Source organism: Halictus rubicundus, chromosome 7 (genome assembly GCF_050948215.1).
Source record: "Halictus rubicundus isolate RS-2024b chromosome 7, iyHalRubi1_principal, whole genome shotgun sequence".
Taxonomy (NCBI): domain Eukaryota; kingdom Metazoa; phylum Arthropoda; class Insecta; order Hymenoptera; family Halictidae; genus Halictus; species Halictus rubicundus.
The window spans coordinates 8,993,495-9,021,300 of NC_135155.1; the positions used below are offsets into that span (position 1 = coordinate 8,993,495).

The 27,806-nt window shown below is 39.0% G+C and overlaps 4 protein-coding genes across 5 annotated transcripts; 2 read left to right on the plus strand and 2 right to left on the minus strand.

Annotated features, from left to right (window-relative positions):
* Positions 1-274: 274 nt before the first annotated feature.
* LOC143355965 (sushi, von Willebrand factor type A, EGF and pentraxin domain-containing protein 1) lies at positions 275-13,703 on the plus strand. 2 transcript variants are annotated; one of them, XM_076791227.1, is made up of 32 exons: positions 275-354; positions 838-1,125; positions 1,535-1,790; positions 2,122-2,319; positions 2,780-2,944; positions 4,681-4,863; positions 5,052-5,264; positions 5,330-5,530; positions 5,642-5,890; positions 5,963-6,211; positions 6,479-6,691; positions 6,999-7,093; positions 7,170-7,485; positions 7,551-7,763; positions 7,833-7,994; positions 8,037-8,351; positions 8,427-8,569; positions 8,637-8,736; positions 8,801-9,014; positions 9,095-9,251; positions 9,380-9,469; positions 9,529-9,638; positions 9,733-9,905; positions 10,440-10,654; positions 10,740-10,947; positions 11,057-11,230; positions 11,391-11,482; positions 11,541-11,677; positions 11,760-12,642; positions 12,715-12,874; positions 12,942-13,130; positions 13,194-13,703. In XM_076791227.1, exons 1-32 carry the CDS (start codon positions 319-321, stop codon positions 13,355-13,357), a joined length of 6,561 nt encoding a protein of 2,186 aa, XP_076647342.1. In that variant the 5' UTR covers positions 275-318; the 3' UTR covers positions 13,358-13,703. The 2 variants fall into 2 exon arrangements, with proteins under 2 accessions (XP_076647342.1, XP_076647343.1); XM_076791228.1 differs by having other exon boundaries at positions 8,055-8,351.
* On the minus strand, positions 3,013-3,716 carry LOC143355968 (uncharacterized). The gene is made up of 3 exons (XM_076791231.1): positions 3,463-3,716; positions 3,227-3,347; positions 3,013-3,159 (listed from the first exon to the last, which is right to left on the minus strand). Exons 1-3 carry the CDS (start codon positions 3,591-3,593, stop codon positions 3,016-3,018), a joined length of 396 nt encoding a protein of 131 aa, XP_076647346.1. The 5' UTR covers positions 3,594-3,716; the 3' UTR covers positions 3,013-3,015.
* A 144-nt stretch (positions 13,704-13,847) lies between the features above and the next one.
* Positions 13,848-15,788, minus strand: Manf (mesencephalic astrocyte-derived neurotrophic factor). Its single transcript, XM_076791230.1, has 5 exons — positions 15,591-15,788; positions 15,127-15,225; positions 14,924-15,048; positions 14,686-14,827; positions 13,848-14,602 (listed from the first exon to the last, which is right to left on the minus strand). The coding sequence occupies exons 2-5, from the start codon at positions 15,209-15,211 to the stop codon at positions 14,427-14,429; spliced, it is 528 nt and encodes a 175-aa protein (XP_076647345.1). The 5' UTR covers positions 15,212-15,225; positions 15,591-15,788; the 3' UTR covers positions 13,848-14,426.
* Positions 15,789-16,293: 505 nt separating this feature from the next.
* Positions 16,294-19,075, plus strand: LOC143355966 (N-acetylglucosamine-6-sulfatase). Its single transcript, XM_076791229.1, has 10 exons — positions 16,294-16,558; positions 16,595-16,952; positions 17,016-17,075; positions 17,183-17,389; positions 17,457-17,618; positions 17,687-17,860; positions 17,929-18,130; positions 18,207-18,499; positions 18,575-18,691; positions 18,767-19,075. The coding sequence occupies exons 2-10, from the start codon at positions 16,812-16,814 to the stop codon at positions 18,932-18,934; spliced, it is 1,524 nt and encodes a 507-aa protein (XP_076647344.1). The 5' UTR covers positions 16,294-16,558; positions 16,595-16,811; the 3' UTR covers positions 18,935-19,075.
* Positions 19,076-27,806: the final 8,731 nt, after the last annotated feature.

The window sequence follows — 27,806 nt, forward strand, 5'->3', positions numbered from 1 at the left end:
CCGCACAGAAAATCTGATTGAGCGGACCGAGCCCTGCCTCCTCCAGTTCTGAACTGTCGCGTTAAATTGATCAAGTGCAAAATTGTTTTCCGTGAAACATGTCCTGAGAGTATCAGCGAATAACAAATGTGAATTGCAAACATGATTGGTCCCATTGCGACTAAATGGATACTGATCGGATTATTGTCCGTTCCGTTCACTTCAATCGCGTCTTCCGATGGCGCCGACCGAATCGACACGGGGTCGCATGCGGGAACAATAGAACAAAACGAGGAAAGAATCGACAAGAAGTCCGACACTTTGTCGCGTCTTTTTAAAATGAATATTGACCGATTGAAAAATCAAACTGACCAGGCGAGTACCATTGGCCTGGAACGGAAGTTCGTACCGTTCTGAAATTAAAATTCAAAGCCAAACTTAAGACATTTAATACATTGCCATTCGTTACTTTTTGAGAGCTATTTGGCTGGAGCGGCAATTCGTAGCATTTTTAAATTAAAATTCAAAGATAAAATTCAGATATTTATTCACAGATTAATAAGTGACAGAAAAATAAGCGGACAGTTAGTGGAAATGGGTAAAAATGAAGTTTAGTCGAATTAACATGACTGTTATAAACTTAAGTTTTATTTAGTAGCGAATAACTGTCCACGTATTTTTGTTCTGTTACGGTTTGCCATTTTTGAGGCGACTTGTCATGTTATTGTGTAGACCTATGAATAAATAATAATTTAATTTAATTTTGTCTTTGAATTATAATTTAAAAATTTGTATGCAAGGATTCTGGTAAAACGTGTAACGTTTCGCAGACGATTAATCTAGTGGCATGCCTTTCAGATGGAACTAATTTTCCTGGTCGACGCGTCGGGATCCGTCGGCCTGGAAAACTTCCAAAGCGAGTTGAATTTCGTGAAGAATCTGTTATCCGATTTCATTGTGGGACAATCGGCTACCAGAGTCGCGATCGTAACGTTTGGCGGGAGACGGAACGTCAGACGCAACGTCGATCAAATATCTCGTGCCGGCGACAATGACCACAAGTGTTATTTATTAAACAAACAATTAAGTAACATCAATTACGCCGGCGGCGGAACTTACACGCGCGGCGCCCTTATCGAGGCTCTCGTAAGCACTCTTCAATTTCTCATTTCTTCATCCACTTAAACGACAGTAGCACGTAACGTAACTGATTAGAACCGGACTGCCGAATATTTGACTCCCATTTTCACGCAAACGAGAAAATTTTATTAACAGGCTGATAGATAAAGTGTTACAAGTTTTCTAAGGCTATGCCGGTGTCATTTCTGACCCACGCCGATATTACACTACGGTTGTCTTCCGGTTCGGCGTGGATCAAGGAACAGTATCTCCTGGCCGATATATGTCCCTGGCTAGACCCGTGTTTTGGACATATGTCGAGTAAACACTGTACTTTGCAGATGCTTACCAAAGTTCTATTGTCTTTTTCGAATTGTATTATCAATGTTTTCGGATTCTCTGTTTTTCTAAAATGGCTGAAATCATTCGGTGTTAGAGAATTCTCGAAAAGGCACGACAGAACGCGAGAAAAGCGGTGTTCCTGATCACCGATGGCTTCAGCAATGGCGGCAACCCACGGCCCGCTGCGAACCTTTTGAAAAGTGCAGGTGCAACGATATTCACATTCGGGATTCGTACAGGCAACGTTCAGGAGCTTCACGACATAGCCAGCTTTCCCGGGTACTCGTATGGTTATTTTCTTGATAGTTTCGCCGAGTTCGAAGCTTTCGCGCGACGCGCGTTGCATCGTGGTAAGTCCGATACTCTTCATTCAAGCTTACCCAATAAGAAATTTAACAATGCAATTGAAACCAATCATTTGTTGTAAACACGTTGTTAGCAATACTAATAATAATAATATGTAATAATTAGCGTGATAACTTTCTTCCTTTAATTATTTTATTAAGCAAAAAACCAATACGCTGGTGCCGTTAAATCTTTTTAATATGTACTGCTTTAAATTGTGCTTACCCAGTTTTGTCATGAATGCATAAAATCCGCATTTATTATTATCAAAGCTTTAAAATTTATTTGTACGTTTCAGTCGAGCACGCGAGGTATAGAATATTTTTACGTTTCTAGATTTGAGAACGGGGAAATACGAGCCAGTGACATTATCAGACAATTGTAACATCTTATGCGGCAACGTCAGTGAAACAGAAAATGATCAGAGCTGCTGTGATAATTTTGCGACGTGCTCTTGCGGTATTGCAACCGGACATTACGCTTGCATTTGTCCCACTGGATACATTGGCTCGGGCTTCAAAGGATCCTGCACACGTGAGCTCATAAAAAATATTCAATCCTTCTGCAAATAACATATAGTTTAAATCATAATCTTCATATTAATTTCTCGTACAATTGTTCCGTCTTCTTCTTAACCCTCGGACTCCTGCGAGTTCTAGGCCTGTGCCGGAGTCATTTCTGACCCACGCCGATATTTCGTTTTCTTTCGATATAAGACGATGGCTCGGGACCGGCTTTCGTCGTATTTCGGATGAAGAGGAAGAAGACGGGTCACGAATGACTCCGGCACAGCATACGGGGAGGATTAATTCAAATTTTTTAATTCGCAATTCCGTGGATAGTCTGACAATTTGATTTCGTTGGACAAATAGTATGATGAAGATCTGAATAAATACGTTCTCGTTGTTTGTATAGAGTCCTGTAGGTCTACTTTTAGTGCTCCCTAGATCTAACTAATAAATAATTGATATTTATCTAAATTCGCTTTCTCCAGCTTGTCCAAACGGCACGTACGCCTCTGAAGAGATTTCCGGTGATTCAACGTCCACGTGCATATCTTGCCCAGACGTGAATCACGTAACTATTAAAGTGCCGGCAACCTCGGTGGAAGATTGCGTTTGCGCATCGGGATTCATAACCGACGGGAAAAAATGCGAAGGTGATTTATTAAAAAATTCTTCTCTTGTTTTAATGTTCGATTTATATGTTGTACAACTTATATATGTTACTCTACAAAATATATCCTTTGCCAGCCGCGAGCAAAGGCATATTCCCAGTCAAATATACTATGTCTTTGAGAGGATCAGGATATTCTGGCGTGTACGATCCGTACTTCTCGAGACGAAATTTTGGCTTCGACGCGAGCCAACCATACTGCGAAGTTAATAGTTTCGTTCTTATATTATTATCGGCGTTCTCAATTGCACGTTTCAATTCTCACCTCTGAGCTCGTGGTCACCGGAAACGGCAAACACGTTTTCCCTTCCTCCCGCACAAACGTTTCGGTCTCGATAACTGTGTGCTTCTCCTCGCAAAGTTTCTCCATTTCCTTCTCCAATTTTCTGCGTACATATTTAACCATCGGCGAATAATAATTAATTTCTTACAACACCAGTTGTGGACAATCTAGCGGTATTATTTACATATGGAAACGTCAAACTTATTCATTGTACGTACCCATGCTCGTCCAACAACCATTCGTACGTTTCCAACCATTTCATTTGTAACAGTCTTTCTTTGACTATTGCTTCGGTTATGTTTCGCGTATTGGACACGAAGTCGTGAGGCTTGTTTGACCGAGGATCCATCGTTTAATAAAAATACCACAGAACTATTTGAATGTCGCGAAATTCTTGAGAATAATTCCGATCAGTTCGCAGTGAACTTTAAAATACTACTAACTCGAGAACGCTGATAACCTCACCGTAAAAAAAAAAAACAATTCCGATCGATTCGCCAGAAACAATGTAAATTCGCAATGTGTGCGAGACTAATTATTCAGATTCTACTAGAACCACTTCACACACTTTCGGAAATCGGACACATATTCACAGCCGCAAAGACGCGATGACTTTAAGGGCCCGGGATAGTCACGTGACTTTTGTAATTAATAATTTCCATTCGCAGACTTAAGATCCGTCTTGGTCTTGATCCGACGGCTCTTAAGTCTGTGACTAAACTTGTCACATTTTTTGCTCTGTATTCTCGATATTATGAATTCCGACGCCAGAAACGTGCTTCAAGTTTTTGGCTTTATTTCGCAGAGAATCAAGACGAAATATAGCTCAATTTGTAGCTGGAGATATTTTCCAGTGCGCGTTGCTCTCGATTTCATCCAGAAAACACATCCGATGGCATAAAAATGCTTGGATTCCACGGCACGCACATCGTCAATTTTTGGCCTACTTCTAACGCTTATATTACCAAATATCTGCATAATCTCGGCAGCTCATGACCAGCTCACGCTAGATTGAACCTTCCTCTTTCGAATGAGCCCTTTAACAGCGACAAAATATTCTTATATAAGGACGAAAACTTGAGGCACGTGAAACCATTTTTTGACGGTAATGTAGTCACTCTACCTTATCGCCAATTTACGAAGACCGGGCGTTTATAATATATATTGTTTTATTATAATAACGTGCTTGAACTAGATATTACGAGTCCGGTAGTTTCATAAACAGAGGTGACAAATTAATTGGTAAACATACTAAAGGACCTGTGCCTTACTGGAAAGCGCCTTTGTATACTGCTGTACCTAGTAGAAGCTTTTTCCACGAGGTTTTCTATGGGACGAGGGTTTTCATGGGTTACTGATATCGACGTGGGATTTAGAAATTGAACTATTATAATAACGTGCTACAAATACTAGAGATTCTTACGTGATTCTTGCAGTTATAACATGTCCCAAATTGAAGATCCCAGAGAACGGGTACCTGGTAAAAGCCAGCGCGTGTAACAACGTGGTTCACGCGGCTTGCGGGATAAGGTGCAGGATCGGTTTCTACCTGACAGGAGACAGTATCCGACTCTGTGGAAAAGGTGGCAGTTGGTCTGGAAACGAGCCGAAGTGTCTATGTAAGTATTTCAAATTGTTATACAATATTTGTACTGTTTGCCCTGTATTTGTACTGTTTACTTGCGGTGATTGCAGCAAGTACAACATTGGCGAAGAACTTTTATTCTACATGTTTTTGTGTACGTTGATGTAAGAAATTTATTTTAAACATGTTAAAACAGCTATAATTGCTATTTGTTTGCAACAGTGAAAACATGCCCAGCACTTCGAGCTCCCTCGCACGGCCGGGTGCGATGCCAGAACGAAGACGATCAACACTTAATCACGGAGGACAACACGGCGTTCCCGATCGACACACGTTGTCAATTCCGCTGCGACAATGGCTATCAGCTTCGTGGAAGCAAGATTCGCAATTGCTTGCCGTTGTCGCAGTGGGACGGGCTGAAAGCAGCGTGCAAAGGTGGACATTTTGTTAGGCGTCAAAGTATTTCTCACAATTAAATTTTATACGCTTTCAATTTGCAGCGATAAAGTGCGAGCCTCTGAAAGGAATACCGTACGGGAATGTCTCGCCCGAAATCTGTTCCGGGCCCGAGAAGGTACCGTTCGCAACGAACTGCACGATCACGTGCAAAAAAGGTTTCGCTCTCGAGGGTCCGCGTGCAAGAATGTGCGGAGGACGTTCCGGGGTTTGGACGCAACGACGAAACGTTAATCGCTGCATAGGTCGTTACGGGATTACAAATATTTGTTGTTTGGACCGTCGAAGGGGAATGAACATTTACGATTTGTTACAGTAATTCCGATTGTGCTTGACCAGACATATTTCTCTCTCAGATAAAGTACCGCCAACCATAACGTGTCCGTCGGACATCGTCGTGGAAAGTTTACCAGGAAAGAACTATGCGTACGTGAACTGGACGAGTCCTATGGTTACCGATAACGCGGACGAATCTCCGTCGGTTTGGAGCAAACCGTACGTCGCAGTCCCTTGGAAAGCAAAAATCGGTTCGCGCACTATAGTTTACATGGCCCAGGATTCCACCGGGAACAAAGCTAGATGCAAATTCAAAGTGAAAGTTCTTGGTAGGATTTTTATATTTCTATCGTTTACAGAAAATCTCGGAGATTCGTAATTCTGCTCGTTTATCGTCTCAGACACCGAACCGCCAATGATCGAGAACTGTATAGATCCCCCGATATTTTTCACTGACAACGGGGTCGGGATAAGCAACGTCACTTGGGACGAACCCGGGTTTTACGATAACTCGAAAGCACCCGTACGAGTGGAACAAAATCATCGTCCCGGAGAGAGCTCGTTTCCGATCGGATTTACAAGAGTCGTGTACAACGCGATCGACAAGTATGATAACGTCGCGAGCTGTGCGTTGAACATCACCATAAAAGGTACCAATCGAAAATCATTATTGGACTGCGGATCTGCAGTCAAAAATACGTTTCCTCCCTTAATAACTGTAATAAGTCGAAAATAATAATAATAATAATAATAATAATAATAATAACATAACAATTTTTTTGTCATTAATGCATAAAATCTACAGTCTAGTTCAAATAGCAAATTGATCTCGATCTAGAACCTAGTAAATCAGTAAATCGATATCTCTTTAGAATTGAATTTGTCTATGTGTCCATGAATGTGAGCATGATTTTCAGATGTATGCCAGGAAATTCCAGAAGTGTTGCACGGACATTCAAACTGTTCGATGTCAGAGAATAAGACAAACGAGTGCGCTGTGGCATGCGACGATGGTTTCCAGTTTGCGAACGAGGTTCCGAATCTTCGTGCAGTGGACGATGTGTTGTTACTAAAATGCAATACAACCAACGCGAATTGGACCGAAGAGAATTATATTTCTGATTGTTCAGGTACGCGGGAAGCGTCTACAAAATGAAAACGGACAAGCAATATTAATAAATAATTAATAACAGGGTACATAATTTCGCATAGTTAATTATGGTGAGCAATATGGACTGTGAATCTTTTTGCAAACTTCTGTTTTCATAGATACTTTCCTTAGAGATCGCCAGAATTGGTTGTAATAAAAATCCAAGATACTTATTCATAGATTTATTCAATAAATTACCTCAAAAACTGCAGAAGTAGTAGAACAGCATGGGAAATATGTTATTGAATAAATCTATAATAATTGATAATAATTTTGTTTACGCACAGAATCAGCTGCGCCCAAAACTGTGTCTCAAGAAGGAAGCATCGAGTTAGAAGGAAATACATCTGCGACGTGCGACAACCAAACGACACTGCGCGAGGTAAGTATACCATTTCTTTGTTTCTATCAATTTTTCGATTGGACCTTAGAAAATATTTCATTATTATTTCGACCAGCTGAGCGAATTCATTACGGCCGATCTAAGATCGACGTTGCTCGACATTTGTGGCAACGACGTCGAATGCAACCTGATAACCTTCGATCCCGAGTGCAAAGTGGATTCCGAATTAGCGGAAGACCTCTCCTCAAACTCGTTAAGAAAACGGAGGAACTTAAATTCGAATGTTTTCGAATCTCTTTTAAACGAAGAATCTAGAGACAGTACCGATGACCGAACGAGAAGAGATGCCAAAAGGGACGACGGTGCTAACAAAAGCAAACCAAGGCCGAGGAAAAGGAAAGAGAAGATCGAAATCAAATTCAAAATGCTGGGTAAGTTCGGACGTCACGACCATTTTTGAAAGAAAAGTTTTCGAACGGAAATTCATTTCTCGTAGGAAAAATAGTCGAGGAAAACGTGGACAACCCGAAAGAAGGTATACAGAAATTAAGGCAGAAGATGGAGTCAATGTTGCAGTTTGGAAAACTGAATTTGTTGGATGAGAGGACTAACAAACAAGTCGCGGAACTGGCGTTGAATTTGCATCTCGTTTTTAAAAATTTCGAAGAGCTCTGCGAGCCAGGAAGTGTCCTTAAAAAGCACTCTTGCGGTAAATGAATTCATCAATTTGTCATAGCTTGAATTTGTTCATATCATATTCCTTTTTACATAAATCTAGTGAAGTGTCCATTGGGAACTTTCTTCGAGCCATCGATCCATCGATGTCGACCATGTCCTTTCGGAGAGTACGAGGATACTACTGGCTCCTTAGAATGCAAACGCTGTCCCGAACGTACATCCACAAAAAGAATGCACTCTCGATCTTTACGAGATTGCATACGTAAGTCTGAAATAAATAATTTTTTTATTGCTTCTTTTACAGTAATATATTTGTCCTTAGCTCTGTGTCGGCCAGGATATTACTCTCGAAGGAAACGATATCATGGTGTCCGCTTGGCTCTCGAACCTTGTCTGCAATGTGACATTGGATTTTATCAACCGGACTATGGGCAAAACCATTGTCTATCTTGTCCGACCAATACTACTACAGAAAACCGCGGTTCTAAGGACGCGAATGATTGCTTGTCGCTGTTTAAGATAGACGCAAACACATGCCAATCCGGATCATGCTTGAACGGTGCACAATGCGTGCAAGAAGATGACAGCTTCAGTTGCGAGTGTCTCGACTACTACGTTGGTTAGCGTACAACATGTTAATACCGAATAATATTTCCGTGTTAATTTCATACTGAACAACATTTCTTTTTCGTAGGATCAAAATGCGAAACGTTCCGAAATCCGTGCGAGTCTTCGCCATGTTTGCACGGGGCAGCTTGTAACGTTGAAAATTTCACGAACAGCGCGGTGAACTATAGTTGTACATGCGAGGTTGGATATTCGGGTCATAACTGCGACGTAAGTGTCACAGCATTCTCTGACAAATTAGTTTCAACAAAGCGATAAATAATATCGATATTTTTAGCACCGCGTCGATGAGTGTGCTCTGAACCCCTGCCAAAACAATGGCACTTGCGTTAGCACGGAGAATGATTATAGTTGCGAGTGCAAGGATGGCTTCGAAGGTGACGCAGCGAATAGATATTTTACATGAATGATTGTCAGTTAAAGCGACGTTTTAATCCACAGGGGAATTTTGCGAAATTTCCGTGGATCACTGCGATCCTCCGCCGTGCACGGAAGGATCTACTTGTCGCACTGTCAATGCAACCTGGCAGTGCACCTGTAAGCCTGGTTTCCTCGGGCGTCATTGTAACTTATTGCCTTGCGACTGGTTGCCTTGCCAAGGGAACTCGTATTGCGTGAATCTTGAAGAGGAAAGCACAACGCGGTCGAGCTACAGGTGTGCAAAAAAAGTCGTTGGTCAAATAACCATAAGTTAGATGAACTTAACAAGCAGTGTTAACAACGCTTCATTGTTAGATGCGAATGTAACGACGGCTACACCGGAGAAAATTGCGCAATAAGAGTGGATCACTGCGGCAGCCTTCCGTGTCGGAATAATGGAGAATGTTTGAACGGAATTTCCAATTACACGTGCACGTGTTCTGTTCCGTTCACAGGACGCAATTGCGAGACTGGAAAGTATAGTCTTGATGAATGTTCTTTTGTTTCATTTCGCCGAGTTAAACAGACTTTTCTGTAATACAAAAAGTTAGAGATACTTCCGAGCGCCGTCTTTTAAAAGATGTTTCCTCTACGTTTATAGAATTGTCATCCGATTATGTCCTGCATTTCACTAAATCAGGAACGACCGACTATGTCAGAATGAACGGACCCGCGGTTAACATTGCCGAGGTAACGAATTAATTGAATAACTCGATAGTGGATCGAATAAATTGAACGTCGATTTTTAGTTGACGACATGCTTGTGGTTGCAATCGAAGGACACATTTAATTATGGAACTGTGCTGTCGTACGCGACGCGGTATTACGACAACACGTTTACATTAACCGACTATAACGGGTAACAACGCATAATTTAGAAGTTATTCGAGGTGGTCGAGTTAGGTACCTTACTCTGTATACTGTAGCAGGAAAATAATATTGTTATGTTGTAGACTCGTTGTATACATCAACGGGCAAAAAGTAGTAACTGACATTAAGGTAAACGATGGTCACTGGCATTTCGTTTGCATTACCTGGGAGAGCGAAAATGGCACCTGGAATGTATTTATCGATGGACTTTTACGGGACAATGGATCTCGTTTCGCGAAAAAGACTGTTATTCAAGGTAATAACATATTCGATAGCAACAAGGAAATAGAGACCAATATCACAATTTCTTCGATTTCGCTAGATTTGTCATACAAATTACGGTTAAACTTTACCTCAGGAAACTAGAAATTTATAAGTTTTTCTTTTATGAAATCCTGTACATTTTGGCGAAGAAATGCCGAAAATCCAAGTTTTAATGTTAGGAATTCACTAGTTTAAAAGTTATGCGTGTTCAAAGATGTGCGATTTTCACCGTTTTTGACAGGTAAGGGCGCCGCCATGTTGGTATGTTGTCGCGGTTTCACTCATTGGGCGATATCTTAGCATATACCAACATGGCGACGCCCTTGTCTGTCAAAAACGGTGAAAATCGCACATCTTTACACACGCATAACTTTTGAACTACTGATCGCCTAGGATTAAAATTCGGATTTTCGGAATTTTCTCGCCAAAATCAACAGGATTGCATGAAAAAAGTTAAAAATGTCTGATTTCCCGCAATAAAGTTTAGCCTGATTAACTGAACTACTTGATTTTTTTTAATAATAAGGCAATGGTACTCTCGTGATCGGACAAGAGCAAGATCGGGTCGGTGGTGGATTCTCCGAATCGGAATCCTTCCTGGGAAAAATCACTCTGCTAGATGTTTGGGATAGAATTTTATCATCGGCGGACATAAAACGTTTGTTCAGCACCTGTGAAAAGTACTACGGTAACATAATTGCGTGGCCGCAGGTGCAATTGCACGCACACGGCGACGTTGCGGTAATTATGATGTGCTATTGTTCAACTGAACGATTGCGATTAGGATGAAACGAATTCCGAGTGAAGTGCAAGTCCATATTTTCAGATACTGAGCAGCCCTTTCTGTCGCGGATGTCCCTTACCGGTTGTGCCGTTCAAAGGGAACATGAACATCAGTGAAGACTCGTCCGAAATTATTTATCAATGCGATCCTGGTTACGTGGTGCGATTTCGAGGAAAGGAACATCGATCGCTGAAAGTTAGGTGTCTGAAGCAGGGGCATTGGGAGGGCTACTATACCCCTGTTTGCGCCAGTAAGATTGAACATCAATACATGAAAATAATTAGCTTACTTTAATCGTTTAGATTTTCTAGTATTGCAGAGGAATAATTATTCCTCCGAGACAATAAATTTCATTTCAGAAAAAAAGTGCGGCTTTCCGGGGTATTTTCCTCGAGGTCGTATACAGGGCAAATCGTATTTCTTCGGGGACGAGATACGTTATTCCTGTTTGAGTGGATATCAGCTTCTAGGAAATCCTCATAGATTATGTGGTGCTGATGGTACATGGAGCGGTGTGCTTCCTGTTTGCATAGGTGAGGATTTTAAACTTTCAGGAGACTCAACTCGACGTATGTGCACTTTTTCATATCATAAGGAATTTTGTTGACTTTGATGGAGAAAGAATTATTTTCTTTTGAGTTTAGTTAGTTCTCTAGAATGATCTACATTCGATTGCATTAATTTTGATAACAGGAAGAACGTGTAAGAATTTACTGGCTCCAGAACATGGCGACATCGAGTACGTGAGAGAGGAGTACGAAAGAGACGATCTATCGATCCTCCAGGTGTGCAGAAATGTGTTGATCAACTAAACTGTCGACTTTTAATGAAATTTGATTCCAGGTAGGTCAACAGTTGGAGTTTAAGTGCGACACAGGGTTCCGTTTGGTTGGGGAGAAGTTTCTGACGTGCTTAGAGTCGGGATTATGGGATCACGAGAGACCAACCTGTGACATTCATGGATGCTCACCGCCGAAGGAGTAAGTTACTAGAATGAACAGTAAAAATTGAAATTAATCCCTAGTCTACGGATACGTATATATAAACAATTGTTCTTTACAGAATCGATCGCGGTTATATAATTTTTACTAACTCCAACAATCTGCACGAGACGTCTACCACAAGCTTGACCCCAGAGACGATCAATAAAACCGTTGAAAGGAATTATTATTTCGATGATATTGTTGGGTTCTCTTGTCATACCGGGTACAAATTTCGGGGAAACCATAATTTATTGACTGAGTTTAAACTTCGATGTACTGAAAACGGTACTTGGAGTGGGTTCGTTCCTGACTGTGTGCCACTTAAATGCCCTTGGCCTAGTACTATAAATAATGGTAAAATATTTTTAAAAACGGAAAATGGTACCATCGAGCTTTTCAAAGACGCTGTACCGGATACTACGCAGGAGGAGACAACGTTAAAAAAGAATGATGATTTGGAAAATCAGTTTATTCTTGGCTCACAGATTTTAATAAAATGCGGTACAGGATACAAATTAATTGGGGACGGCGTTGGGACGTGCATGAGCAATGAAGAATGGTCGTTAACGTCACCGTCTTGTAAGCCTAACGAATGTCCCATCTTAGATTGTCCACTTTTTAAATATCTTCATAGAGAAATAGATGACAATGATCATATCTGGAGGAACAATATTAGGGAACTGAATGATGCAAAATATTTTAATGGTTCATATAAAAACTTCAACTACTTTGTGAAAGGACACACTTACAAGGGCCAAATAATTCTGACTTGTAGAAGTAACAATGAAATGAGTATAACCGATGGAAATGTCAATATACGTGTTTCCAATTTAACATGGTTTTGTAGTGAAGATGGCACATGGCAAATCGATTATTTGAAACTAAATAGTAGCATCGTTGAAAGTTTATTTGACGACGGATTAATTGATATTTGCCGAGAAACGATTTGCCCTTTAGTTGCAGTAAGTATTGCATATGATTACTTTGATGAATAATATAAACAGTAGAGAGATTTCAATGAAAATTTACAATAGGCTCCAGAATACGGATACATTGTTGGGAACAATAATAATTATTCAAGGGCTGTCAACAGTACCATTGCTTTCAAATGTCGTCATGGTTATGTACTTGAAGGCAATGGAGAAACTGTTTGTTTTCCAAACAGTACATGGTCAACAATTCCTTCTTGCAAACGTAAGAATAGAATTTATAGGGTGAACTTAATTATGGTACATTGCCAAGAAAAGATTATGTGTTTTAGCTGTACTATGTGGAAAACCACCAAAACTAGCGAATGCGGTGTTAAAAGAGGACAGTATTGAAACGGTAACTTTTACGTATGGTAATATGATTACTTATCAGTGTCTACCTGGATACTTAATGTTTGGTCAACCGAATGCAAGATGTCTTGCGAATGGAAACTGGTCCAAAGTATACAGTAAATGTTCAAGTGAGTATCGCAACATAGACAGCATATTTTATCGACTTTATTCTGATTAATCGATATTCGTAGAACTATCATGTAATAAACCAAAACTTCCACCTGGTGTTACTGTTCGCGGTCGTTCATACTTATATCAAGATCAATTGACCTACGTGTGTCCCAATGGTAGAAAACAGGGATTAATTACGTGTGAAGCAGACGGCCGTTGGAGCAACCTTCCAAATTGCAATTAATTGACAAGGAATAATTTTTTAACATAATTAGAATAAATTATTATAACAAATTTATGTGACAGTTTTTTATTCAATGTCAAAATTATCAGATCTTCTATTTTTATAATACTTTTTCGTTCTGTACTCCACAAATGTATTTTCACCAAATAATATTGTAATACTGTACAAGAGATACATCCATCAATAAAAAATTTTTTTTTCCATGTTATTCTTAGAATATTTGATGCACTTATTGCGCGTAACTTTGTTTAACGAAATGAAAACTGGCTATTGCAAACACGAGATTATTAATAAATGTATAATACTGAGCATTCCGTAAACTCTTATTTTTATGATCTACATATAATGTACTCATTGATGAACTAAGACTTCTTACCCATATAAAAAGGTAACGTATTATAACATTGAATTGTTGACGGTATGCATTTAAAATTAACAGAACTTTCTGAATTTTAAGCAGAATTGAAAAGAAAAAGTAAAGATATACAAATATATATAACAATGGATTATTAATAGTTCATCACATATACACATCTATTGATATAGTACACTGCATTTTGGTATAAATAGGATTCATACATGTATAAACGCACTGTATCAGAATATTTGAGGAAGAGCAATGAAAGGTAAAACCATAAAAATAATTTATAGTATGAAAAGTTTGAGTCATTTATACTTGTCTAACATTAAATACGATAAAAACGGAGCACCTTTTATGATATTCAACACTTATTAGCATGGCTACACTAAATAAGAAATGAATTGTTCTCACAAGTTTTTCCATTGCTCAGTATCCTAATCTCTTAGAATCTAAGTTATTACTTGCTTTATATAAATTAAAGAAGAATCATTGTTTACTCTTACTGAAACATAAATGCGTCGGTCTGGCCTCAAAAACCTTAATTCGCCTTACAAAACATTATTAAACGAAGTTTTTACAAAATGATAATTACGCACATACATTTAATCACGTGTGTGTTTAAGTACAATTAATCATTTTGTAAAATAAAGAATACCCAAAATCTTAGCCATACTAACATAATAATTTATCTAGATCACTGAACACTTTTCAGAGTTCCGTTTTTGAACTGTAAGAATATTTGGGCTTCAATTCTTCGATTCGCTTAATAAAATCTGTCTTTTCTATACAACCATCGCACGTTTCATCCCAGTCACTCAAAATTTTTCTCAAATCACGCACCTTTAGTTTGTTGAGGTCAACTGTGTCAATGTCGATTTGTTTCTCTGAAATTTGACAATGTTATTACCGAATACAAAAATTAAATGATAGTAAGCTATAAATGTAAAAACAATTACAGTATACATACCAAATCTTAGGTCACATATTTGAGCATCTTTCTTTTTTAGCTTCTCACATATTTTACTTGCAGGCATTGACCAAGATACAGGCTTACTTAATTCACCTAAAATACCAGTTGCTGATTCTTCTAAACCTCCTAAATAATAGCACTAGGAAAACAAGAAAATATTTTGATTATTACAAACGTGTACTTATCGCATTAATTATTATAAATTATCAATTCTACGATCGATATAAGGACTTACAAATCTGTTTTCTTTAGATTTTGTGCCTTTACAAAATGCTTTAAATGCTGCTTCTATCTTGTTAGTATCCTTTTTGACATCGTCGGATAAAGTGTTAACAAATTTTTCCACAGTAGATATACATACTGCAATGATAATAAAATGAAAGTTATTTTGTGGAAAAATAAATAGAAATAAGTATGAAAGAACATTTATTTATGTACCTTCACATTCATCATGTTTTAAAGCTGTTACAGTACAGATCACGCCAACAAGAATGGATAGTGCTAACAACAGTGAGTTGTTCATTTTGTATTTATCGTCTAAACAAAAAGGATAATCTTTTGTCATATATTATTACATAACATTGAAAAAGTCTATAATACCGTTATAATTGATAGTAATTATAACGTTAGAACAATAACGTAATGCAATATTAAAAATTCACTCGAAAATATAAAACGGTAAAGTCAATGTCACCTTAAAATAAACTCGTTTGTAAAATGTGTAAGCAAAAAATTTCAAAAGATACATGTATTTATACACGGATTTTGTACAAACGAAGACAAGACTCGAACGTAGGATACTTGTTACAAGTAGGTTGTAAAAATGACTATAATTATTAAAAGAATGCTTACGTCTACTGTGTTTATTAGGTTAATAGGAGTAATGAAGAAATGCAACTTACATGGTGTCACGCTAATGAAATGATATACACACCACACAGAAAATATTCCCGTGTGTTCGTAATGTAAATGCACCGGACCTTTTAATTCATGCACTCACAATTTCAAACAAATTCCTAATGCCACTACATCAGTTTATCACACGCTTGGTTTTATACACGTTGGACTCTGTGAAAAGCCCGGAATCCCAGCTGGCGAATTCTGATTGGTCTACACATACTATGACTCATGTGCAACGTAAGTCGTTCCCAATTGGTTGTCGCCGCAGAGGAAAAAGTGAAAACTAAATCCATAGGATACTCCAATTCCTAGACAAGAATACTCTATGCTAAAACAGCCAAACCAATTGTTCTTACGTTAGAGTCACATATAACTAGCATTTAAAATTCTTTTTCTCAATCAGACAGAAAATTATCATTTTTTGCTATTGCACAGACGAGGTATAGGAGTTGTTTGATTACTCGGTATTTCATATCGTGCGACACGAAACAGTATAATGTGACTGGCGTACTCCTACATCTCGTCTGTGATATTGGTTCCACAATATTAGTTCCGACCGATACGGTAGGATGTGACACAAAAATGGTAAGGGGGCTCTAGAGCCCCGCGGCGTGAGACAAAAAATGCCCAGGTTCTGTTCCATGCTAAAAGTTGCCCAGGTTCTGTTCCATCCTACGAAGAAATCAGTTGGGCTCTGGTCCGCTGGGATCCAGCACTGTACCAGCGCACCGAAATCCCGGGTGTGAGCAATTTTCAGAATTCCTCTCTGCAGCCACCGAAATTACGGGTCAGAGCACTTTCATTTCTTTTCTGCATCGGTACGCATTCGTATTACGCCTTCATGATTTCTATGGGTTTAGTTTTTGAAGTTTAAACTTTCATACTTCGTGCGGCTAAATCGGGGAATCCCCTCACCAGGGTTACCAGACGACGTACTCCCCGCTAAATGTTTTCCCCTCTTCCACAAAATGTGGCTCGATTTTCCTCTAGCAACTCTCTGCATGAGGTGAATACGTGACGTCACATAATTCCCACTACCGCTGCTAGTGCCTGTTAGCCAATCGTTGATACGTATTCTCCTCGTGCAGACTAGTCGTTAGAGGAGAATCGGGCCAAATTTAGTTGTTGGGAGGGAAGAATTTAGCGGGGAATACACGTCGTCTGGTAACCCTGACTCTGACCTTTGCATTATATTAATTTTGCACGGGAAAGTTATCCTTTGAATGTGTACGATGCTGTTGAAATTTAATAGAATGATTATTCTATTACTTTGTATGTTTATTAATTATTTAACACCTTCATATAGTGCAGAGAATATTGTATTAATTCTCGCAGATGATTTGGATATAACTCTCGATGGAATGGTAAATATGAATGTAAAAAGATAACAACGTTCAAAATGTAACAATGATTATATTTACTCTTAGGTGCCACTGAAAAATACAGTTGATTTAATCGGAAACAGTGGTGCATCATTTTCAAATTGTGTAAGTTATTAGAAAATATAAGATAATATTTTATGTTTCTATAAATCAAACGAAGTTGTTATTGAATGTAGACAATAATGATAATTGATAGTAACCTTTGTTTATAGTTTGTTGCTTCTCCGATTTGTTGCCCGAATAGGGCTTCTATCCTAACTGGGAAATATCAGCATAATCATTTAGTAGTAAATAATACTATTGATGGTGGTTGTAATAGTATTAAATGGCAAGAGTTTCAAGAACCACATACATTTGCTGCGTATTTGAAGCAAGAAATGTCATATACAACTTTCTATGCTGGAAAATATTTAAATAAGGTAAACATGTACGATGAAGTAAAAATTTAAAGATTGATTAATTTCTAAAATTCATTATTCATCACAGTATGGAAGTAAAGCTGTTGGTGGAGCAACTCACGTACCAATAGGATGGGATTGGTGGGCTGGTCTTATTGGAAATTCAAAGTATTATAATTATTCTTTGTCCATAAACGGAAGTAAAGAAATGTATGCTGATAAACCATCTGACTATTTTACTGATGTGATTGTATGTTTAAAATTATTTATCTTATGGTTTCCCTAGAACATATGTGTCAACTTGCATTTTTTTTTTAGAGTGATCTGGCAACAGATTTTATTAAAACTCGCAAAGCAAATGGTCAACCATTCCTTGCTGTTCTGGCACCTCCAGCACCTCACGCACCTTTCACACCAGCAATAAGACACTATGACAAATTCAAAGGGATAAAGGCTAAAAGAACACCTAATTTTAATACATTCACAGAAATGGTATACCATATTTTCTTTTCCATTCTTTTCTATCATTGTGCACTACTGTTAATGCTATTGTAAATTAGGATAAGCATTGGTTAGTGAAAAGAGGTCCGTCTCCACTACCCGATGAGGTGCTGCCTAAATTAGATGAAATCTATAGTCGTAGGTGGGAAACATTGTTAGCTGTTGATGAGCTTGTAACAAATGTATATCAGTCACTGAAATCGGAGGGTCTCTTAGACGACACTTACATAATATTTACGTCCGACAATGGTTACCATATTGGTAATTACGTTTGGGTTCGACATACATGAAAATATAACATGCGAGTATATTCTATTTCATGCAATACTTTTTGTAGGTCAATTCAGTATGCCTATGGACAAGCGTCAGCCATATGAGACAGATATCAGAGTTCCGTTATTAATACGGGGTCCTGGAATTGCACCATCAAACATTTCTGCACCAGTCAGTAGCGTTGATTTATTTGCTACAATTTTGGAAATAGCTGGAATACAACGTCCCTCGGATGGTACTTCTTTCTTGAAAAAGGCACTGCCAGAAGATAGAACCCTATTAATAGAATATAGAGGGGAGAAATCTATAGGTGTCCCATCCTCAGGTTGCCCAAGCGACAGCGATGCCAATTTATCAGTAAGTTCTATGCGCAGAGCGTTTGTATAAACTATAACATAAAAAGAGTTTCATTCACACCTACAATGTTCACAGTACTGTATAAAAGACATGGCATGCAAATGTCAAGATGCTGCTAATAACACGTTCAGCTGCATACGTCGCGTTTCAACAAAATTCGATAATATCTTTTGCGTTTTCGAGGATGCTCAGGTATTAACAGTAACCAATTGATACGCATTTCACACGAGAAAACAAATTGCTAACACTCGTCCTCTTTTTTTCAAGTATTTTGTTGAAGCATACAATATCACTACAGACAATTATCAAATGCAAAACATTGGATACACTATGAAACGTAATCACCGACACAGGTTCAGGAAGCTCCTAAAAAGGATGTCTGTGTGCAAAAATGAAGATTGCGTTTTTACACTTCCGAAAAGTGTTTACATTTAAATTTGTATACAGTTTAAAATATATACATATATTAGCGGTTGAAAATGTATTGTGTGTCGTTAACTGTACTTTGACCTTTTTTTTGTGCACGTTGCTTTCGTATTCTTTTGTATGAATAAAGTGGAATTATTAATTAATCGGTAGTGGATGTTCATTTGTTGGCAAATTCATTTTACACCTACCGCATTTACGAGGGTATAAAGATACAAACCATTAAAAGTTGGAAACGCCCGCGGCCGTCTTACTTCGAATTACTGCATTTATGGAAATCGCGAGCGAAGAATACGCCGCGAATCTGGATATAAGAATAACTCGTTTTGCTTCCCGAGTACCTCAGGCAAACTGTTTTCTTAGCAAATATTTTTATTAAAGCCCCGCGGTTCGAATATCTGAATAGGAATCGCGCCATTCGACGGGGGACGGAGGGGCCAGGGAAAAAGAAAACGAACGAAAATAGAACGCAGAAGCGTGCTTCTAGAATGTCCATAAATTTAATCTATTAAAACGTTTTGAATGATTTAAGGATTTAAGATAACATACCGGAGAACAATGTAACAAAACAAAATAGTAACTGTCGGATTCAGCGAAAAGTTTTTCCCTATGCATTATTTGCGTTCAAATTCACGCATAAATATCGTAATACTTTCAACAATACGAGAGCGAAATGTTTTTTTTCTAACATGCGCAGAGATTATTGAAAAATACAGTGAAGCTAGTTGAAATGTATAATGCATAAATTCTTTCACTTTTCGTTTTTGTTTCGATGATTTTGTATTTTCAATTGATCAATTTATATCTCTTCTCTGCAATCGAGAATATTTACGAAATTTGTACCTATTTCTTGTACAGGTACATTTTTTTTGTAACCCGGGTCTAACAAAATTCGTACACCGCTGTGTACACGTTAATTCGAAAATTTGTACACAAGTTCACGCTACATCCTTTCGAAGCCAAAATAGCGAAACGTTGGGGGTACCCATGAAATGCCCCGGTCCGCTCCTTTCAGTGGCAAGGACCGTAAGAGACATCCTTTCATGTTGCATGAAAGAACGTCGAAATGTTTGTATACTCCGCGTTACCCGCTCTATAGGCTGCTTAATCGTTTGCGCAGATGGTATTCCGGGATGGCATAACGTAAAAAGAGTTTTGCATACGAAAACTCACTAATCTGGAACACATTTGAAAAATCCAATCAGAATTACACACTATCTCCCTTGTTTAATCTCGCACGCTCAACGTTACTGGGTAATGCAAAAAATTGTTTCAGAAAGAAAAACCAGAAAACGAAAGAAGAAAAAAACAAAGAACTAATTACTAATATTTAGATTTTTCAAATCGAAACTGATTTTTCATCCCCTACATTTGGAAGTCTTGTCACCTCTTCTTAACTTAAAATATATTTTTTCATTTTTCATTCATTTTTGGTGATTCGTTAAAAGATCCTAAATTAATTTGATTTTAAGATTACGTAAATATATATTTATTTAGTATATAATATGCAAAAATAGTGCAATGACCTTGAACGATCCGTTAAAACGACCTTAACAGAATTTTTTTTTCTACATCACCCCTTAAAACCATGTATATACTATTTAATAATTTTTTCTTACTTTCAATAGTAGCGGACATAATTTAGATGGTCGAGTTAAAATTAATACCCTGTATATGTGTAGAATAACATGTTAATAAGCCAAGAACCTCTATTAATTACCTCTTCGTCATTTCGAATCCACTTTCAAGGGAAATGTTAATGTTCTAAGATCCCTTCACGTTACATTTGTAATCGATCCCGCGGAATGTAAAATGAGGATCTTGGTTTGATAAAGTTTTGGCTTATAGAGAACTAACACAGTATTCCTTCCGAGCGGGTGGAATTTAATATACGAACAATAATGAAGTAACCTCGACGCAACGACGAACTTCATCAAAGAAAGTTGTTTTCGTAACCGGATGCTTCTCGATTCGGCAGGGAATCCGATGTAAATTACCGTTTTTCGTATTAGCGTTCGCAACGGGAGCGACTCGCCTAAAGTGTTGAGACGCGCGAGGGGTGGTTAATGAGACGGAATCTGAACGGTGTATTTTAATTTTTGTTCCGTTGATAAACAACGGTGCAATGAAAATAATATTCAATAATAAAAGAACGTGATACACCTATTTTCAGGAAACTGCGAACGTTACTATTTTAATTTAATAAATAATAGAATAGAAGGCAATTTAATTTCATTGTCGAATTCGCAATTTTTTTCCAATTACGTTTCTCATATTCGCGGGCGGAGAACCGTAATAATTTTTATTGAAGCGCACAGTGGAAGGTTCCGATGACCTCGAAATTCCCTTAACTACTCTATCCACCGGCCTTCTTCCTTGTTATTCTAAGGCCACCCCATTTCAGCCCCTTGTGATCCAAGGTTAATTCCAAACAGGATATCGTTCAATTTACGTCGATTACAATGTCATCGTTTAACCGATCCATGTAATAATATTAGATAGAGACATAAATGATATTAATCTTAATTATCAATTAGAAATATTTTTGTTTGATACACATGAAATATTTCAACCCCTTACGATTCGAGATTAATTTAGACGTGACGTTGTATTATTTTCTCACAAGCAATAAATGCCTATGCAATTAATTCAATATTTATTCTGCATAAAAATCCGCAGTTTTCTAATTAGACTCGGCGTTCGTGAAATATTTCCGACAAATATATTTATGTTTACGGCAAGCAGGTATTGTAATTGAACGTATCTTTTCGAGGGTTTCAATAGTCGATCGCGGTCGCCTGTTCATAGTGAAAATTTCGCAGAGCCGGGATATCCCCGGGGGGCCAGGGAAAGCTAGAATCCAAAACTCGGAAGCCAACGAAAGCCACTGATCCTAATGCAGAAGGAAGCGATCACTCGCTCCGTCGATCAATGAAGAGAGGAGAAGAGAAAAAAAAAGGACTTTTCGCAAGCCGACTTACACGTCTCAGTGACGATGTAACGACTTCACAATTCGAGCCGAGGCCTGTTAATCCTCCACCCGATCGATCGAGCCGGGGATTCGTGCTGTTTACCGAAACGCCCGCAAAACTTCTCTTTGAAAGCCGCATCCTCAGCTGTGCTCCTTTTCGAAAGAAACGCATTCTAGCATAACTCGACTCGCACGTTTTTCCTGCCGGCGTGCTCGAACATTTTCACTCTCTGACACCGGTGCCCGGGTCCGTTCTGACCCACACCACCAAAATTCGTCGTACATTAATTTCTAGCAATTAAACTAAACGAATGTTGGACCAGAAACGACAGCGAGATTAACGGGCCTACGGAAAAAGTTGATTTTGATTTTTTTAAACGACGATACAGTTTATAAAAAATTCAATGGTTTGGAAAACAATGGTTTCAACAATATATGATTACTGAATTTTCGTAAAACTGGTATGTCCAAAACTTCAACGCGAAATGCATTGTCTTATGCATTTTTTTCAATTTTTTCAAACACGCTCGCATAATCCGAAAAATCCTGAAAAAATGCACATTAATAATCACGATGAGACACAACTAACGTAATAATGTAAACGTGGCACTCCGAAAACTTCGATGTAATATCGAAAATTGTATGCTTCCGGATTTTCGTAAAAATCGATTTTGCAACTAAAAATTCTGAAATAATTCACTGTCACGCGTGCTATTAGGTAGGGTGTTCATGAATTTTTTCGTAATTTTTTGTTCAGCCGAGCGGAAGAAATGGAGCATAATTCATTAAACCGTGCTCACCCTATAACTACCCTTGCGGTAGGCGTACCGACTTGAAACTGGGCAAAAATTAATTTGGGTGCACTTTTCACCATCTTATTCGACTATACCCTTTAAACGCAAATGCGGGTTCCTATTGTCCGATTGCTTCCAAAGGCACGCACCACTTTTCCCGCCAAGTCTCAGAATTTAAGTAAGACCTAAAAAGATCCACCCCTAATCCACAGTCTGGCGATCATCGATTGCTCAGTCACGGTTGAAAAACGGAGAGAGGCGTGTACTCCTAATTGATGACAATTTCGACTGGATATTGAGTTTCCTTAGCCGATAATAATGAAAAGCACGAAGCTCGCGTTTCGGGGCCGCTTACCACGACAACAGCAGTCAAATCAAACACGAAGCTATTAACTAGGTCAACATTTCGGGTTCGGAGGTACTTAGTCCCCGGCTACTTGGTGGCTTCGTCAGCGAGAGGCCACCACGGCTCCTCTGCTCGTCCACGTTCCCGTCTACATGTATATGTATATATGTATTGTATATATTATATATCTGTATGTATTATACATGTACACGTATTTGCACGTACACGGTTGCGAGTTCCACGGCGAACAAGAGCAAAGCAGCCGTGTCGGACGGTCTTAAATAAATATCTAATGTGCAAGGGGTCCGGGCGCGCTGCCCCCGCCAATATTGTTTTAGGCACGGCCTCTGGCCGCCGAAGATTTGTAACTCGAGAAACGAGCGGCACTCGTGCGCGAAACTGACAAGATACCAATAGGTGTCGGAGGATCCAGACAACGGTGCTTAAAAGTTCCCGGGATATCATCTCTCCGCGCTTTCGCTTTTGCTTTTGCTTCTGTACACTGGCGAAATGACGGCCGTCGATCCGTGAACGACGCAGCTGCCGACTCCTCTGCTCTTACTTTCAACCCGGTGCCTCCGCGACTCCCATTTGCATCGATTATGGCTCGTCCCGGTCACTCCTTTTTTGCCCTGAATTGTTAGACCGCGGATTCCAACGCCTAGCTTCACGGAGCTCGTGACTATTTCACATAACTTTATGAACATAGCAAGAACTTGTCTATACATACTCACTTTTTACAATACATACCCGAAAGAAAGAAATTTGTTGAATAATTTCTCACGGATTCAATCTCAATAATTGTAAATGATAATTTTAGAATCCGCCATTTTGACGGAATTTAGAAGTGGTGGTAGAAGGATGTCCTTGATGACGTTCTTGACGATCCTTTCGCATTTTTTGGCATTTAGTTCACTGTGTTTCTAAGAAAAGTGTTTTCCATATTCTATGGGCTACCAAAATGACTATGCAGTGATAATACTGTTTCATGGCAAATGCATCCAAGGGTGGACGACACAGTACAATTTTGTAAATCGAGGAGAAAGCACCGTAGTATTTTTTATATAATCGTAATTATATGAAAATAAATTTGTATCGTCATTTTATGGAAGTTGTTATGGAAATTGACTACTATCTGCGTTTAATTATATTAACAACTTTTTTTAAGGTCCGGTCATTTTCAAGGTAGGAATAGGTATACAGTCAAACTGCACAAAAAAAAAATATTCAAAAACTTCATAAACAGCTATAACAAATGATTTCTTACAACATGTTAAAGAAAATTTTTTATGCGGTGGAGAGGGACCGCATAAAAAAAGTCTCACTTTCAAAAGTGCTTTCCAAACAAAATAAATAATTAAATTACACATGGAAACATTTAAAAAAAATTTAATTTCTCATTTTAAACATGGAGAAATTTTCAAAATGCACATAATTCAATACTACTCGTAGTTCAAAACGCGTATCTCCTTGTGATGAGAACATTACAAGGGTGTTATAATGCCAACACCGTTGGCATTCATATACCGCATGAAAGGAGATCGCACAAAACAAATCGCATAGAAAAGGACCGCACAAAAACAGGTTTGACTGTACAAGAAGTGTCGGTAGGTTTAGCGTTAATCATCACTATTTTTAATTCTGCTTCACGGTTGCTCTACTCCTATCTTTTCTCACCTTTTTGACCTGCTCATCCATCCCGCCACCATTACGCTCCCCCAGACCTGCACAACGTTCCTCAGTCTTATCGTGCTATGTATCCCCCGTTTTCTCGCATTCCTCCAACGTATCAGATTTCCTTTTAACTCGCGATACACGTCCTTCTCTTCCAACCGTAGTCTATAATAGACGAGGCTATCGCAAAACTTGAAAAGCATAAATTTGAACGTTTTAAAATTCATCGCATTGGCGTTATATTTTTCATAGTCGTTTCTTTGCTTGTCTGTGTTTTTTTTTTACAAATGATAGTTTCTCACCTGGCCGACGCAAAGTCTTTGGGGCTGTGCGATCGATTTGCTTCAAATTACAAACGAATATTCTGCATACGGTAATCTATTGGGTTGTTAGGAAAGTTCGTGCAGATTTTTAAGGGAAACTCAAACGCAGTACACTTAAATTTCGATATACATTTATCGAATTACTATAAGTGCCATTTCGTTCCACAATCTTTCTCCATCTTTCACGCAACTTGCGTTTTTCGGCGAGAAACTCTTAAATATGATTTCTTATGTCGACCAAAGAGTTAAAGCTTTTGACCTAAAGAGATGAAAATCTGAGGGTGTAATGTCTGGTTAATAGAGCTTTTGGAAGAAAAAAGCATCAAATGCCTATAATTCACTCTGTCTCTTTCCATATTTAAAAGCGTATAAAACTAACAAAAATTAATGTATCCTAATCAAACTTTTTTCTAAAAACGCCTGAAAGATCACCTTTTTAGACTATGTACACATACCATTTGTTTTCAATCGTTCTGACATATTCAAACATATCCTAATGTCACCTACAGTAAAACGGCACGAACTTTCCGGACAACCCAATAGAATGTAGAATTTTTTCAATTTCTCGAATATTTTCCGAGTTATTAACGATTAATGTGAATTTTTGAACAGAAAAACCGACGGTTGTCGAGATCGCGTATGTCGGAAAGAATTGTCAGTGAAGAATCACGATTCAATCGTTCACTAAACGAAACACGCGATGCCTACATGAGTCCGCGTTATAATAAAGAAAAAATTTGTTGCTCACATTTCGCGAGTATTTCGGCGAGACTGTGCGGTCGTCGGACGATTTTTCGTCGAAAATCTGACCGTTTCGAGTCCGGTACGAGGAAGTAGAACGATCTTGAATAAATGCACGGTGTGTACCGGTTCCCCGGCGGCCCCTTCCGTACCGTGTCCCGGCCGGTGTAAGGTTTGCTCTCGCCGGTATTTGTCACGGTAATGATTAATTAACAGCGGAAAGTTTCTCCCACTCGTTCGCTCTTTGCCCGGCTTTTTCTGGTCGTCGCGCGGGCCTCTCATCGCCGGCAGACCCGCTCGTAACTGCGTTCAGTCGGCGCAGCCTGAACCCCTTTTGCTCATGCAACCCTTATTACCGTGTCGCAGCTCGGTTAGCGCGAGCGGGTTAATGAAAAGCTCGAGCAAATATAGAATTTCTCGTAAAAACTACAAATTACTGCTGCGCCGGGTGCATAGCCGCGTGCAACGCACTCCTTCGTCGTCCAACGAGTGCACCCTCTCTCTCTCTCTCTCTCTCTCTCTCTCTCTCTCTCTCTCTCTCTCTCTCTCTCTCTCTTTCTGCTCTGCTCTCTTCAACCACCGCGCACCCCCATGTCGTTTTCAACCCCCTCTGCCCCGCGCGCGGCCGCGCGTTTTTTCCCCTCGTTCATCTGAAATCCCCGACGTTTTTTCGCCGGTGAAAAATTATACAACGGGTATAATACGCGCGAGAAAAGGAAATAATAAAACGTTCCTCGGGACGTGTTTCGAAGATCGCGTCGGGATTTCATAATAGGCGAGCGGCCGTGCGCGCGCGCGCGCGCCCAGATGAAAACCCCCTGTGTTCGAATATGTCTGTGTTCCCGAGCGGCCAGTATTTTACCCGTGGTCCGCTTAAAAGGCCGAAATGAAAGGCCATAAAGTTTAATTTCGCAAGAATCAAGCCAGCTCTACCGTAGCTGCTCCGCGGAAAAAGTTGCCCCGGCGCAAAAAAAGAAAAAAACGATTAAAATACTAAGGACGTATATTGTGCGTTCCACCGGTCGTCGTTCCGCTCCGCTCCTTCTCAAATTAATTGCCGGGCGATACGAGCGCTCAAATAATTTCGAACGGTTACCGGAAGTCGATTATGACCGGGGCGTATTTCATATTTAGCGAATTACTTCTAATTAACCTGTTTTGGACAGCCAAACAGATGCGCTGTACAAACGGGTGGTTCCAAACAGGTATTACTTAATCTATATACCTGGAAAATGATTTTTCTCTAGGCTACTTCACTATTAATCAAATGAAACAGTTTCTGAGTTTGCGTCACAATCAATTTTTACTTAAACAGGTTTCCAAACATCTTTTACTGAAAGTTGTTCGCACATGTAACATTGTACCGCCATCGTCTGCTTCATATGGATAGCTTTCTGAAGAAACGTTTGAAGCAATTTTGAGGGCAAATGTAGTTGCAGTATAAATAATTTCTCGAAATTGATTTAAATAAAATAGCAAACAATCTCATCGCAACCTCTTACGGTTCTGTACTAACAGATTGTCCTATTCCTTGCAATACAAAGACATCCATCCCACGTTGTTTCGAAAACAACAATAACAAATTGATTGAAATAATTCATCATTTGCTATTTTATTCAGGTTCAGACGTCCGCAACCGGTAGACCGGTTTCCACGTCTACAGTGCTCGGAAATCCCCAGAAAATTGAAAAACGAAAAATTCCGTAGAACGCTGCCCCGCTCTATTTTTAATTTCCGGAAACCGTTGGCGAAGGAAACAAAATTTCATTTAATTTCCGTTTCTTCGAACTCGCCCGCAAAAATGTGAATTTGCATAATATTCCACACCGTTCAAACCTTCGCCGGCGAATGCCGCCCTTGTGCCAGTGAAAGAACCATTAATAACGTTAAAGTGTTCCAAACAGCATTAAACACACTTTATTAAACACAACGCTTTCACTTTAATATAATTCCGGTATTTAGCTCCTAGATTCTACAAAACCACCAGACTTGTTATTAACTCTCCTCTTCTCTTAATAATTTTAATTAGTTA

Bases quoted from the DNA above. Each gene is read 5' to 3' on its own strand.
- LOC143355965 (XM_076791227.1), top strand. From the start codon at position 319: ATGAATATTGACCGATTGAAAAATCAAACTGACCAG. The intron at 9,252-9,379 runs GGAAAGTATAGT...TCTACGTTTATA, and splicing joins CAGGACGCAATTGCGAGACT to GAATTGTCATCCGATTATGT. The intron at 13,131-13,193 runs GTGAGTATCGCA...CGATATTCGTAG, and splicing joins AGTATACAGTAAATGTTCAA to AACTATCATGTAATAAACCA.
- LOC143355968 (XM_076791231.1), bottom strand. From the start codon at position 3,593: ATGGATCCTCGGTCAAACAAGCCTCACGACTTCGTGTCCAATACGCGA. The intron at 3,348-3,462 runs GTACGTACAATG...ATATGTACGCAG, and splicing joins TGGTTGTTGGACGAGCATGG to AAAATTGGAGAAGGAAATGG. The intron at 3,160-3,226 runs GTGAGAATTGAA...TTAACTTCGCAG, and splicing joins CGGTGACCACGAGCTCAGAG to TATGGTTGGCTCGCGTCGAA.
- Manf (XM_076791230.1), bottom strand. From the start codon at position 15,211: ATGAACAACTCACTGTTGTTAGCACTATCCATTCTTGTTGGCGTGATC. The intron at 15,049-15,126 runs GTACATAAATAA...TTATCATTGCAG, and splicing joins AAAACATGATGAATGTGAAG to TATGTATATCTACTGTGGAA. The intron at 14,828-14,923 runs GTAAGTCCTTAT...TTGTTTTCCTAG, and splicing joins AATCTAAAGAAAACAGATTT to TGCTATTATTTAGGAGGTTT.
- LOC143355966 (XM_076791229.1), top strand. From the start codon at position 16,812: ATGTGTACGATGCTGTTGAAATTTAATAGAATGATTATTCTATTACTT. The intron at 18,131-18,206 runs GTAATTACGTTT...TACTTTTTGTAG, and splicing joins CGACAATGGTTACCATATTG to GTCAATTCAGTATGCCTATG. The intron at 18,692-18,766 runs GTATTAACAGTA...CTTTTTTTCAAG, and splicing joins GCGTTTTCGAGGATGCTCAG to TATTTTGTTGAAGCATACAA.